At 33.8% G+C, this 15,204-nt stretch overlaps 2 protein-coding genes across 4 annotated transcripts in view; one reads left to right on the plus strand and one right to left on the minus strand.

The window, feature by feature from the left end:
* The window catches only part of Plod (procollagen lysyl hydroxylase), a 339,227-nt gene that overhangs the window by 78,140 nt on the left and 245,883 nt on the right, over window positions 1-15,204 (minus strand). For both annotated transcript variants that reach the window (XM_090392044.1, XM_090392043.1), the window contains one exon: window positions 6,074-6,212. In XM_090392044.1, the coding sequence (XP_090248170.1) occupies window positions 6,074-6,212 (139 nt within the window). The remainder of the gene's footprint in view (window positions 1-6,073; window positions 6,213-15,204) is intronic.
* The window catches only part of LOC150107776 (immunoglobulin domain-containing protein oig-4-like), a 31,959-nt gene continuing 28,796 nt past the window's right edge, over window positions 12,042-15,204 (plus strand). For both annotated transcript variants that reach the window (XM_090391535.1, XM_090391533.1), the window contains exon 1: window positions 12,042-12,260. In XM_090391535.1, the coding sequence (XP_090247661.1) occupies window positions 12,078-12,260 (183 nt within the window). In that variant the 5' untranslated portion in view covers window positions 12,042-12,077. The remainder of the gene's footprint in view (window positions 12,261-15,204) is intronic.

Below are 15,204 nucleotides of genomic sequence, written 5' to 3' on the forward strand. Positions count from 1 at the left end.
CAATTCAACTTTCGAATCTCGTGTCACATTCTCTCTATCATTCAATCTTCCTAATTTTCGAACTCTCGACTCCCGCTCCACACTTTCACTCTCATTCATCCTTTTGAGTTTCTCTACTTTCGGTCCATGCGTCCTACTTTTGCTTTCATTCATTCTTTCCATTTTTCTCACTTTCAAACCTTGCAGCACACTATTTCCGGATTCATTAATTCTTTCGATTTTTCCAACTTTCGATCCTTTCATCATGCTATTTCCGGTTTCTTTCATTCTCTCAATTTCATTTCCTTCCGCCACATTCGCTTTGCTTTCATTCTTTTTACCATTATGGTTTTGAAATCACTCGTTTTCTTTTTCAATGATTTTTTAACAATTTTTCTCCTTTCTTTCACACCATGATTCTCTTTCGAACGAGCACTCATTCTTCCCATGGCATTCTTGCTACTAACACTTTCTGTCATCAAATTCATATAAGCACTCATCAAATCCTCGTTTAGCTCACACTTCGCACATACCCTCCTTCCATCAACCCTAAATGTCCACAAACCATCTATGTAATCAAAAGAATACATGTAGCACACCTCGCACTTCACAAAACGACTGAAGTCTAAGTTAAAGTGATGCACTGAAAAAGCTGCCGCAATCTTTCCTCTACCAGTTACTACTCTAAGGGCCAAAAACAACAAATTTGTAATTACATTTAAGCAAAATATCCCACACACTAATAATACTAGTAGCGCACAACTTTTATAGCAGCTCCTACGCAAACAATCACTCATATACAATTAATTATTTTGAGAATAACTTATCTGAATCTGGAGCTCTTCTTACACACCACCACAACTGTTGCCTCACGAGCGCCCTCCATTTTTTTGGCAATGCTACATTGCCATCATCAGGGATCACAAAAAAAAAAAAAAAACAATGGCATGTGAATGCAGGCACTAATACTGAGCAAATGAGGTTGAATAAAGGCAACAGAAATTAGTCCTAGAGTTTTAAACAGTGCTCTCTAATGAGCTAAATTGGGTTGCCTCAGCCATCGGGCTGTAATATTCTTAAAATATATGCTGAAGAAATTTGGGGCAGTCTCATGTTTGGAAAGTTTTTCAAAGCAGATATGATGAATAGTCTTTCATACTTGCATTTGCTGCAGTGTATAGAGGCCTTTTTCCAGCATATCCTGTGGTGAGTGTCCAAAGAATGGTCAGCAAGTCCTGAGTGGTTGGATTGGTGGAACCAGATGTAATCCTTGTGTTTGGACCTAATATTCGTTATCCTGCCTTTTTGGCCATAGTAGGACAGTTTACAACTGCAAGGGACCTGGTAGGTCTAGGGGATGTGGCTGGTCTTTGGTGGAGTGGATAAGGCATGGTGTTAGTGCCTGCATGCACATATCGTTGTTTTTTGTGATCCCTGATGATAGCAATGTAACATTGTTGAAATATAGGAAAGTATTAATTAGTTTTTTATAATTAATATCCTAGTGTACATTGTAAATTCCTGAAAAATTAAAAGCTATGTATAACCAATTATAAGTTTATCTACAAGAATTTTCTTGTACTAACTTATGTAAAGTTTCTGACATGTGCAAAGTTTTCTTTTTCAAAGAAAATTATGCAGAGCAAATAAGTTCTAGTTTAGTCAAAAGGATAAATGTTCATTTCTCATCAGTTCTTGTAAAAATATTGATTGCTAAATGTTAAATGCTATAACAGGGAAGTTAGGGATGATACTATAATAAACACATGCATAGCTGGTCTGGTTGGCCGAGTGGTCAGCGTATCCACTCTCCAGCCAAAAGGTTGCAGGTTTGAATCTTGCTGTGGGAATGGATGTTTGTGATTGTCTGTGGAAATACTAGTGGTGGTGGGTGGTAGATGGTATTGGCATAGTTGCAGTTGGTGGATTGAGTGGTGAAGACAGAGTTGTACAGCAGGTGCCCTCTCCCTAGAAGGGTCCTTGTATTTCCTGGAGGTGTCACATAATAATAATAATATTCAGTATCAGCTGCAAGTAGGTAGTAATGAGGCTGTGTATGTGTGCATGCATACATACACAGTATGCATTATGTAGTATGTAACAAATGCAGTATGTAACTGCATTTGTTTTTCTGTGAATTTGTCAGTGGAAGATTGAAGATGAATGGAATTATAGCTGAAAAACTAAGACCAAGAGAACAGTAAATTATGCCAGTTGGTTGTATGTGTTCTGCTAGCTAGTTTCTATTATGATGACCCCACACATGAAAGGTCACAGGACCTATAACGCTACAGTGCCCTGTGTAGGTACATGATTAAAGAGAAAAGGTAGGTTACTAATATTTTTGACGGCCTCATTGGCCAAGTGGTTAGTTTATCTATTCTTCAGCCAAAAGGCTGCAGGTTCGAATCCCACTGTGGGCATGGATGTTTGTGATTGTCTGTGAAAATACTAGTGGTGGTGGGCAGTAGATGGCATTGGTGTAGATGATGATTGTAGTAGCAGTTTGTTGTATTCGTTGTAGTTGGTGAATTGAGTAATGCAGACAGCGAGCTATAGAGTAGGTGCCCTTCCCCGATGAGTCCTTAGACTCCCTGGAGATGTCATGTATTAATAATAATAATGTTTCTTAAGGAGATGGAAGTTGTATTCAGTGAGAAAAACAAAGAACAGAGGGAGATGAAATGAAGGAAGACGATGAGAAGTCTGTCAGTATATCTGGAGCCAGACAGCAGCTGCTCTAGTTTCTACATGGCTAGAAGAAAGTGAAGGAACAGTGCAGCCAATCCAGAGGATCAGCTCCCATGGGAAAGCAACCAAAGGAAGTCTGTGAGGGAAGGGTTATCCACCAAGAGGAAAGGAAGAGAAGTATTGCCCTAAATGGAAAATAACACCAAGCTATTTTAGAGACTGAGGAGGCATGTATGTAGTATGTCTGCACTGGGATAAACCTGATGCAACCAAAGAAGAGAAAGCCAATCTTGAAAGGAAATTGGAACATTATCAAAAGTAACAGGGAGTGAGGTATTTTGAAGGCAATGAGGGGAGAAAGATGTATTTGGAGAAGGAAAACCTCTTCCCTCAAGGTATGAAACTGAGATGGAGAAAGGACATTGCACTCAAAATAAAATTTGAGTACCGCATGTATGCTGTATAACATTCTAATATAATCTAACAGAATGGGGAAAGGAAAGGAAGAAGGGCATGCCATTTGCCATTCTTATGATCTAGAATAAACCAATCAGCCATCTCAAAGACTACTATTTCTACCTTACAGTTCTGAGGATTTTCTGAGAAAAATATAAAAATAAATATCTAAACATACTATCTACAATGAAATCAGGTTTGAAAAAGGAATGAAAAAAGGTTCTTCTTACTCTAGTTCTCTCATCTCATTGTGAGGAAGTTACTTATTCTTGATGATGGAAAAAAATAAAATAAAATATGAGTAAATTATATAATATATAAATAAAATAAAATCTAAATAAAATATGTAACTCTGATCAACATCTGATCAGAGTTGCATTCCATACAGTTGACAAGCCTAACTGAGCAAAGTGATCACAATGACCCAGTAGATGTCTGAAAATTTTATCAAAATTTAGTTAAAATTTATTATGGAATTTTAAAAATGTTATAGCATTGAAATAATTTATGAATTACATCTTGAATTATAGAAGATTTGTTTTCATCACATTTTACATTTTTCTTATATTGCTACATTTCTTTAGTGAATATGCTATTCAATCCAAAGTTGAATACTAATGAGCAGGGCTATCATAGGGAAAGGTTGGTCCTTCTTACCCATATTCTATTAACAGTCATTCAATGATATCAATAATATCTTTTTCTTTAATATACATATATATATATATATATATATATATATATATTTTTTTTTTTTTTTTTAAAAGAAAGATGATTTTCAGCAGCAAATTCATTGTCATAATAGGTGGAGTTTAGTCTTTCATCAAAGGCATTTCACAATTGGTTACACTTTGCATGTTCCTTGAAATACAAAGTTATCTTGCTTTCATGTCTGTTGTCATGGCAAAGTCCCCTCCCCCCTCTTATAAGTCTGCTGTTAGCTAGCTAAAGTTAAAACAATGCATTAGCATTCAGCAGAAAAACATGAAAATAATTTTGGGGCATGAATGCTGTATGCTATTGAGCTAAGTTGTACTGACTACAGCTGCTTAATTTTTTCCTAATAAAGAATTTAGCTACTTAATTTTGATTTGATGGGTAAACTTATCACAATCAAAACATCATATTTAATAATTTGACTGTCATATTCTCTTCATCTATTGGTCTCATATAGCTGGAGAGGATAGCATTCTACTATTAAGAATCACTGCAATGCATAGGCAGTGTTACCCATCTTTTGGAATATAGATTTTGAAGTTATCTACTAATATGCAACATTTGCGATAGTCACTTTTTTGCATATAGTTCACAAAAGTAAGCTTAAAATAGCATTGTTTGCGAGATTATTATTATTATACCAACACCCCTATGGAATCAAAGACTCATCGTGGTAGGGCCATTTGTCATATACACACAGCTCATCATACTGTACCTTAAATACATTCAAATTATCTGCAAACACCATACTCTCAGGTGATGCATTCCAATAATTTACAACTCTCCATGCAAACAATCTGCTTCTTGCTCCTTTGATCACACCCTTCACACTTGTTCTTCCCCACCATTATATGAAAAACCTCTCCAACATTAATCATATAGCAGCCCCTTATCAACTTGTACATCTCTATCATCATATCACCCCCCACCTCTTCTAACCACTAGACTCTGCATGCAATTTGCATGTTCTCAACCTTTCTTCATACTCAACATTCTGGAGACTGGAAATTATCTTAGTCAATCACCTCTGGACTCTTTCCAATATCTCTTCATCCTTTTGAAAACCAGGTGACCAAATCTTGTACAGTAGTCCATATTTGGCCTAATCAAGGCTTATACAATGGAACCAGAATCTACTGTGTTGTCTTCACAATTTTGGCAATGTGTCCTCTAAATTTTTGATCCTTATCTACAATCACCCCAAGATCTCCAATTTCCTCCATCTCTAATAATATATTCCATCTTTGTTTTCCAAATTTCATAACCTTACATTTCACAACATTGAACTGGCATCCCCACTCCCATGCTTATTCACTTAATCTATTCGAGTCTTCTTGTAAGGCCACAACATCTGCTACTCTACTCTCTATAGTTCTTCCCAACTTTGCATCATCTGCAAAAACTAAATATCTCCATTCAAATTCTCCCCATTATCATTAACATACAGGTTAAACAGCAATGGCCCTATAATAGATCCCTGAAGCACCCCACTAGTAACATGCCTCTTCTGGGATATTGCTCCATAGACTATTCATAGAATCAGCCTCAGCTCTAAAAAACGTTCCAAACCTCAACAAATTTGGGTGCATGAGACTGCCCCAAATTTGGGAGACTTACATCATAAGAACATCAGCCCAGTGGCCAAGACAACCCAATATAGCCTGCTAGGGGGCACCATTAGGACTTTAGGAACAAGAGTAGTTTCTTATCTTATGCCTCATTTGCTTTTTGTAGTTCCTGCATGCACGTGTCATATTTGTATGTTCCCATGAAGATGGTAATGTGACATTGCCGAAATATAGGAAGTATTCATTAAAGTTTCTTTTAATTAATATTCCAGTATACGTTGCAAATTCCTTAAGTAATTTAATAGTCATTTAGCAACCATGTAGATTGTGTAGTGCAGCTTGTTTCTCTGTATATATGGGTATGCTCCAGATGATGACCTTGATATGAAAGTGGATAAATTTATAACTTTAAATAAATACAAGGAAAACAAATAAGTTTTTATGCAGCTATTATAACTGTTTGAAAATTTACCTTACACACATACACACGAATATATCATACACCTGAGATTACTCGAAAGTTCACAAAACTTTCTTAATATGTGTTTAGCAATGTAAACAGATAAAATGCAAATGCAGTTTAAAAATTTTAAATTTAAAAAAAAAAAACACTGGCAGTAGTGAACAAATTTAGAGAAATATTTCAGCAATATTTTACTAACCTTTTCTCGAAGAGTTTTGCAAAATGCCATATCAGGATCTAATAATCCACTAATAAAGGAAGGAATTTTCTCTTTTGACTTCAATAATGAACCATGGATTAAGTATGATGCTGCAATGTAAGGGACATTCCATATTCCCCTGAAAAAACAAATTTACATATCAATTTTATATTCTTTACCAGCTTAGTTAGGCAAGTGATTATTGTATTTGTTTTCCAAACAGCAGGTAGGTTCAAATTCCACTGTGGGCATGGATGCTTGTGAATATCTTGATGTGATGCATCAATTGCATCATGTGGTGTGAGACCATCTTGCTTAATGCAGACAAGAGGTGGTTTGAGTAAGTTCCATATGTATTTTCTAGAGCTGGATTATCTAATTAAATTAAAAATGCCAAGAAATTATATTCTTGTGTAATCCTTAACCAAGTGTAGGCAAACAAAATTTACCTGCCTGGTTGGCCAAGTGGTAAAGCATATCTGCTCTCCAACCAAAAGGCTGTGTGTTTGAATCCCACAGTGGGAATGGATGTTTGCGATTATCTGTAAAAATACTACTGATGGTGGTGGGTAATTGATGAAGTTGGCGTAGATGATGTGGTTCACTGTAGTAGGTGGATCGAGTGGTGGAGACAGAGTTGTAGAGTAGATGCTCTCCCCCAATGAGTCTTTCAACTTCCTGGAGGTGTCATGTAATAATAATAATAATAAAATCTGTCTACAAATGGATTATCTAATGTTCAGCCAACCCATGGTGCTAATATATATACTATGGGTTTCCAATCTTTCTAGATGAGATTTGAATTAAATAAAATGAAATATACTATCATCATTATTTGAAGTACATATATACTACATTGTCCATTTGTGGAATTTGAATCCACAGTTAGCAAAAGCCACTATTTTATACCAAGTTTTAAATCCAACATAAGGAACTTATTTGTAAAAGCCTTGTATGAATAGCCATATTTAATTCCTCCAGTTTTCTTTCTTTCTTTTTGCAATAATATAATACTTTCTTATTTCTACTTGATACTGTTCTCATCATAGAACTATATGCAACTTTTTCAAAGTTGCCTCTTGAACTTCAGATTTCTGTTCACCACTATCATCCAGTGTATCTCATCAACTTCCTGGAGTTCAGTTCAGCATATACCATTAGAATTATGTTTCTGAATCCTGAAATGCAAAATTTTGCACTCAGCAACATAAGAAACAGCAACTTGATTTATCTTTCCAAGCTAAAAGACTATTTAAATCTTTCTGAAGGGATTTCATATCAACGTTATATCTCCCCAATTTTGAAAAATCAGCAAATAACCAAATATCCTAAACAGAACCCTGTGGAGCATGCACAATACACCTGGTTGCATTCCTCTTGAGAGCCATTAACCCCATAATTGTTGGTATTTATTAGGCAATCTTTTATTATGAATGAAATTCACTCCTCCTTTAGCTTGTACAATTTAGACCAATGTATACATATCTGGTCAAGATCAGAATGCAGAAATGGATATATCTTGAAACTTTTGATCCTTATGCAGCAGCACTTGCATTTCCTTCCATCTTTTTAAGACCTTCCCTATTAAAGATTTAATTAACTAGGTCAAGAGTACAGACAACTCCATCCCCACACACCCTAAAAGTATACACAGTGATGCATCATCAAACTCTAGTTTTATTAGCATCATGCCTACTGCCTAACACATTTTATTTATTTATTTTTATGTCAATCCACCTGATAAGTGATGAATTATAGCCCATTAATTTCCATGGATAGACTTAAATAACCCATTCATAGAACTTTTTTTCCCCTACTTCTATAAGCAACGTGGTCTCATCAGGCAGTGAAAATATAAAAATTATGTACCATCTAATAATATGTTTTGAAGGAATGATCTGTGGAGAGTGATAAAGAATAACTTTTTTTTTAAATAATAAATTAAAACAACAACAACTAAATATCTAATAATCCTGCTCATCTCAACCTTGCATCCTCTAAGCTACCTTTGCTATTGATTCTTCTTTATCATTCCACCTAAGTTGACTTTGGCGAACATAATTTTCCCAGAGTCAATAAATGTTTATGCATTTATTCTACCATGACACAATGAATGAAATTCACTCCTCCTTTAGCTTGTACAACTTAGACCAATGTATATTTAATAGTTTGCTACTGATGACTGTGTGTGTGTGACACGTTATTTCTTCTGATATAGAAGAACTCAGTGCCAAATGTCAATGAAATGATAACGTGTCACACACACACACACGGTCATCAGTAGCAAACTATTAGCCAGGTATGCTCCTTCAGAAGTCCACAAGTCCAGAGAGGAGAGAGAGATGGAAATCAGTTGGTGCAAGATCAGAACTGTTTAAGAAGTGGTCCAGAACTCACCCCTCCCTCCCTCCTTCCAGATAAGTGCAATAACCATTAATATCTGTAGAGGGCACGTGCAATAATGATACTTTCACGTAGCAACCTGTAAGGTTGCTACGTGAAAGTATCATTATTGCACGTGTATGTTTGTAATAAATCTACGTGTATGTTTGTAATAAATGGCTAGCAATAGCTGTTTCAGTGTGCTGTAGCACCCATAAGATTCCAAAATATGTTTCCATGATCTTTTTTGCTGATGGCAATGCTCTGTTTTTATATATATATATATTATTATTATTATTTTTTTTTTTTACAGTCAGGCATGAATATTTTCACATCATGAATGCTTTTTTTTGTTTCGTTGTTGTTTTTACTGCAACGAAAGAATCCTATTTGAAGAGATTTCTGAATCCATCAGTTGCTATGGCATGGTAGGATCATGAATATTCCAGTGCATACTATCCACTGAGATGGAAACTCTTGTGCAATGTTAGTTTATTGCACCTTTCTTCACTGATTAAAACACTGACTCCGAGAAACATTATTGTATGTTTGTAATAAATGGCTAGCAATAGCCGTTTCAGTGTGCTGTAGCACCCATAAGATCCCAAAATATGTTTCTCTTTTTTGCTGATGGCAATGCTCTGTTTTTATATATATATTATTTTGTTTATTTTTTTTTTATAGTCAGGCATGAATATTTTCACATCATGAATGCTTTTTTTTTTTGTTTCATTGTTGTTTTTACTGCACTGTGTCATTTCTACTGTGACATTCAAGTTTCTTTCAGTCCCAGAGAAAGAATCCTATTTGAAGAGATTTCTGAATCCATCAGTTGCTATGGCATGGTAGGATCATGAATATTCCAGTGCATACTATCCACTGAGATGGAAACTCTTGTGCAATGTTAGTTTATTGCACCTTTCTTCACTGGTTAAAACACTGACTCCGAGAAACATTATCCATCCTGGATGTGCTTGGACATCAACTAGAAACTATACTTCTTGGATATCTATCCTACAGTCAGTAAACTGTACATTACACCAACTCAAACCTGTTTCCAAAATATGACATTCACTCCGGAGACCTCTACCAACTGGCAATGCATTTCTGCTGGGCGATATCCTAAGCATGCAGAAATCAGATCATGTTGAACACCACTATGTATTATATTTTCTAATTGAAGGCATAATTGGATGTCCATGTGATGCCATATTTGATTATTAGAGGAAACAAGATACAAAATGTCTTTCTCTCTACTTATTCATCCTTATAAACGATGAATTTTTATTTCTGATTTTTTTTTTTTTTTTTTGAAACATCCTCATGTCATCAAAAAAATAATAATTAGATTATATCCGACTAATCATAATGAATTCTGGAAGGCATCTATAATAATAATGAATGTTTATTATATAAAACTCTTAAGAAGATTAATACAGATTTTATTTAGGATAACTTTTATTAGAAATAAAGGTAAATTAGCATATTCTGATGCTTGCATGAAAGGTGCATGCTTACTGAAAGTGTAAATCAGAAGAGTGATTTCTGTGTGTTATATTCTACAACTGTACAGGAAATTACAATAAAAGATAAAAAAGAATTGACTTCACATTTTAATGTGAAGTCTATTCTTTTCAGTCTGTGTATATCAACTGAAAGTTCTTTGTCATAAAACAGTGACTGGAGCCAAAAATATTGAGAAAATCTGATATTTAACTAAAATTATTTTTTACATATTTTTAATTCTTATAAACAATGCAGGAGTTTTCATTTCTCACAGGATTTTCTGAATTCATCTAAGTCTATATGTTCAACGGGAGAACACTTTTAACATAGGATGCTTCTTTCTTGATGAATGGTATCAGTTGACACATTTTGAAAAATTGTAATTTGGAAAGAACTAAAAAAGAAAAAATACTATTCTTATATATGTGTGTGTTGAAATTCCTTTTATACTAGTGGTAGTAAACGTCAAAGGTAATAAAAAATAACAAAAAAAAAAGTACACAAAGAACTAAATTGAAAGAGGTGATGTAAAAATCCCAGCTTTAGGTAGTTATACCATAAGAAGTTGGAGTAACTATATTAAATATTAAACTACTGTTCTAAAAATGACACATAATCTGCAATACTATCTGCAACACAAAATGAGATTTTTTGTGACAAACACCTAACAACATAAGATATCTATAGCTTTAATGATTCTACTAGAGGATAACTAATATTTAATTGCACTATGTTATTAACTTGGATAATTTACATGATATTCTCTATATACAGGAATAAAGGTAAGAAAAGAAACAATTTAGAAATAAATTTATGAAACTGAAGTCATCCAAACTTTTCTTCATCTCATGTCAAAGAAGCAGTGTTTTTCTTTGCTTTTATCATTTTTAACCATTCTGTTTCAGCTAAGAAAAGTAAATTCTTTATATGACCACAGAGAAAGGCTCTTTTTCTTTCTCTTGTCTCTCCACCACCTGCTACCAAGATTGGTGTTCCCATCTTGCTACAGGGAAAACAAGGAATTTCTATCTATGATTGATGGTGGTATTCAACCAAACAAAGCTACATGAGCATAAGCCCTCCCCCTTTACATAGTAGTCACACAAATAGTTTGAAGCCTAAAGAGAAACTGAAGCAATCTCAAGTGCCACTCAGCTGTGAGCTACCACTAAGAAAAGTTTGTGTAAAATCAATAGTTTATGAAACAGCCAGCCATAGAGCAGCAGGAACATTATTCCAGTCCTCTGTGAAATGAAAGGCTGCACAGCTGTGCACAAAATGAATTAATCTCTCAGCCAAAGATCAATAGCCATAAGATTTCCAGGAGGCCTCTGCTCACTCACAGTAGCTTTTGCCATCTCTTTCAGTCTGCCTAAAGAGAACGTTTTGCTTCTGTTAAACAACTTCTACAAGAGCTTTTACAAAACTTTCAAGAAATTCAGAACATGGTAATTATGCTTCAAATTTGTACCCTGCATAACTGATTGGAGGAAGTTCAAAGAAATCAAAAGTAAGTAACTATATTTTTAAGAAGTGTTTTTATCTATGAGGAGACTTTTTTTTAATTTTTACTTGACAATAATGGATTATAAAAGTAACTTGTGCTAATAGTCATTTTACATCAAAATAATATACACTAAGTTCATTAATAACAGCAGTTTTAATCACATCCAGCAAGTTTTACTTTGCTCTCAAAATTTCCTTATTTATACCACAAATATATTAGGAAGTTAAAAAAAAAAAAATGTGCAGCCATACCTATAATAAGAGCACTGTATTTAAATCTGTTCATGTGAGTAGAGTAACACCATGAATATAAAATGCATTTTATATTCATGGTCACTGTATTATTTGTTTTCAAAAGTATATTCATCAACAGACTAGTGTACTAATATAGATTCATGCACATGTAATAGCCAAAGACAACCAGCTAGTTTAATTCACACTAATTGATACTAATAGGATACGTTAGCATACTATGAGCAAGGTTGATGATATATAATTATCTCTCTCTCTCTCTTTTACCCCTTCACAGATAGTGCTTGCTATTATTAATTCACTGGCCTGTGGACTAGTGTACAGTTGGGCAAGGCCACTGGAAGAAGCAAGTGTGTCAATGATGCTACGCAGTTTATTTTTCGCTTTCCTTTTACTCAGCTTACTTCTGATGTTTGCTGAGGCAGCAAAAGGTAGAGGAGGAGGACGAAGAAGAGGAAAGGGGAATAGAGGTGCAGGTGGATCTCCACGTTTTATTTTCTATACTCATCCAAAACGCAGAGATTATTATGATAATCCAAATGTATGTATACATTTCAATTTCACCTTCTAACAGAAATTATTAATATAATGTATAAAATATTAAAAGTGGTTTAACATATAATTCTGTAGAAAGGATTTATTTTAGTCTATATATAGACATAGTAAATAATATATATTATTTATATAAATATTTTAATTAAATATAATATATTTATATAATAAATAATATACAGTTAATTAAACAAAGCAGCACAGAGAAGAACTGTAAATTTTTGTCATTTCAGACAGAATATGAATAGGCTGAACCAAAAAGAAAAAGACATACTTGTCTGTTTGTATATGTATTTGTAAAGTAAAAAAATTTTTTTGGTATTTCTATATTAACACAGAAAATTTTTCACTTACATTTTATCAATTATTGTAGCTAAGTACAGTTATTTTAAATTTATGAAAATTCAATAACAGAAGTAGATGATTTAAAAAAAAAAAAAAATTTAACAGGCACTTCTTTCATAACTCTCCCCCAGTGTAAGCTAGCAGCTAGTACTTCAGATTTTAGGAACACTGATGTAGTGTTACATGTTTTATTAAGTTTCCTATATTTTAATGCCATATAACAACTAATACATATAACTGAAAAGGGCATTCTATTTATGGTCATAATTTTTGAAGTCAGTTTGAATTAAATGGACTTTCTTAAATGTTACTATCTTAAAACCACACAAATGAGCTTAATGAACCTGAGAGTGGCTATGGTATATTCAAAACATTAACTTAGTGAAAATACTACTACTACTACTAATAATAATAAAACCCTTCAGAGAATCCAAAAAAGGCTTCAACTTGGAATATAAGGTTATTGTTATAAAACAAGATAATTATTAAAGTAAGGACAAGGGAAAAGAAAAGGATTAACCTTTCTCTTAATAGTAAAATAATAATTGGATATTCTGAATCACATGAGATTTCATTAAAAAATTACAAATTGTGCACCAGATTTAATAAAAAAATTAAATTTATAAATTAAAGAAAATTATTTATTATTTGACAAAAATAAATATTAAGCTTTTTATGAACACAAATTTTCCCTTTAAGCAGATATTTAAAACATTAGTATGGAGGATATAAAATACATGTTAAATTTAAATGGATGATCTTGGGTTGCTTAAGTTTAATAACCATTACTTAAAATTTTTCAAAGTAATTTTTTATTACAAAGACTCATCTCCAAGATTAGTCTAACTCAATGGGATCTTAAGGTAATAATAATAACCTAATAATAATAATAATAATAATAATAATAATAATAATAATATCTCATAACAAAATATTTAATTTCAACTTTCTGGAAGAATGATATTATATACAGTTGTATATTATATATTTTTTAAAATTAAAATGCTGACCTGGTTGGCCAAGTGAATGGTGTCTGCCCTCTCCAACCTACAGGTGGGCTCAAATCCTGTTCTGATATAGATGTCTGGAAATTATTATTATTATTATTCAGGCCTCCATGGAGTCAAAAGACTCATCGTGGGAGGTCCGTCCTACCTCCCCTCATCGAGGGGAGGTCCCCTTCCCTTAAAAAACACAAAGTCTATCATACCACTCCTTAAACTCATTGACCATTCTCGCTCTCACCACTCCATCAGGCAATGCATTCCATGGTTCAACCACCCTCCATGCAAAGAAACCACTCCTCAACCTCTTGCAAACAATTTCCTTTCGTAACTTCCAGGGATGGCCTCTTGTCATCATGTGATGAATCATTTTCCTTACTAATATGAGACAAACAAGGGACAACCATATCTGGGAGTTGCAAAAGGAAGTAATGAATAAGAGGGTGAGAAGAGGAATTTTTGCATGGAGGTGTTTGGATAATGGAATGCACAGCATGAGAGGATGGTAAAAGTGCAGTAGTGAAGGAGTTAAAGGAATGGTATGATAGGTTTTGTGTCATAATGAGCCATCCATGAGCCTTGTGACTCCATAGAGGTCCTAAATAATAATAAAGGCTTTCATCAAAGGATCTATGCTTGAAAATTACTGAACCACAACATATGCACATGGCAAATATGCAACTAGTTAGAGACTTTTATAGTTGTTTATATACAATGCAACTTTAAACTGTTTGGAGTTAAACTTTTGATTCTTGATATTTCAGTCAAAATTTTTGTGCAAGAGTTATCACAAGATCAGTAAAAAACTGACAGTCTTCAATGGTGGTGCTTTTGTAAAAATCCAAGTATGTTGAGTTAGTGCTCAACATAAGCAGATGTTGATTATGTTTGATTTATGTACTGCAAACAATTTTGTTTTGCCTAATTCTGCACTCTAAAGTCCACCTGAAAACCAAAATTGAAATGAGTTGATAAATTAAATCATCTTTATTAAATTAATCAAGAAAGGCCTGTGTAGCCCTGTAGAAATAGCATTTGCATCCATAGCATTAGGCCACCCGAAGAAAGACTGTTCTAAGTTCAATTTTAGTCGATGATTAGACAAACATTTTCTAAACCTTTTTTTTTTTTTTTTTTTTGACTGGTCCTGAGTTAGTCGATCTCTAGCATAGGCAAGCAGATTTTTTTTTGTTGGAAACTCTGGTTTTGTATCCTGTAAATTCAAGAAAATCGACTGTAGGATTCACACTAGTTCAGACAATAATATACAGCTAGAGACCACAGGATGGTAGCAGTTGTCAGGCATGCTCTCTTCACTGGATGGCACTTAAAATCATTGATAATATGGGCCAATCTCTGATTGGAGACTGATGCCCCTAGATCTCCAGAAGCTATATAACTACTACCTTTTGGGGGATAAAATGTATTAGTGGAATTAATCAAGATCCTAAATATCAAATTTCATTAAATGTCATTACAATTCAAACTGACTGTAATAATGTGCTGCGGTGGAATTATTACTATCACATAAAATTATTTTGCCAATAAAATTGATTCCACTATAATCAAAATTGAACCACATGA

This window comes from Typopeltis vanoorti, chromosome 4, assembly GCF_054136105.1.
Source record: "Typopeltis vanoorti isolate ZY-2024b chromosome 4, IOZ_Tvanoo_1.0, whole genome shotgun sequence".
Classification (NCBI taxonomy): Eukaryota; Metazoa; Arthropoda; class Arachnida; order Uropygi; family Thelyphonidae; genus Typopeltis; species Typopeltis vanoorti.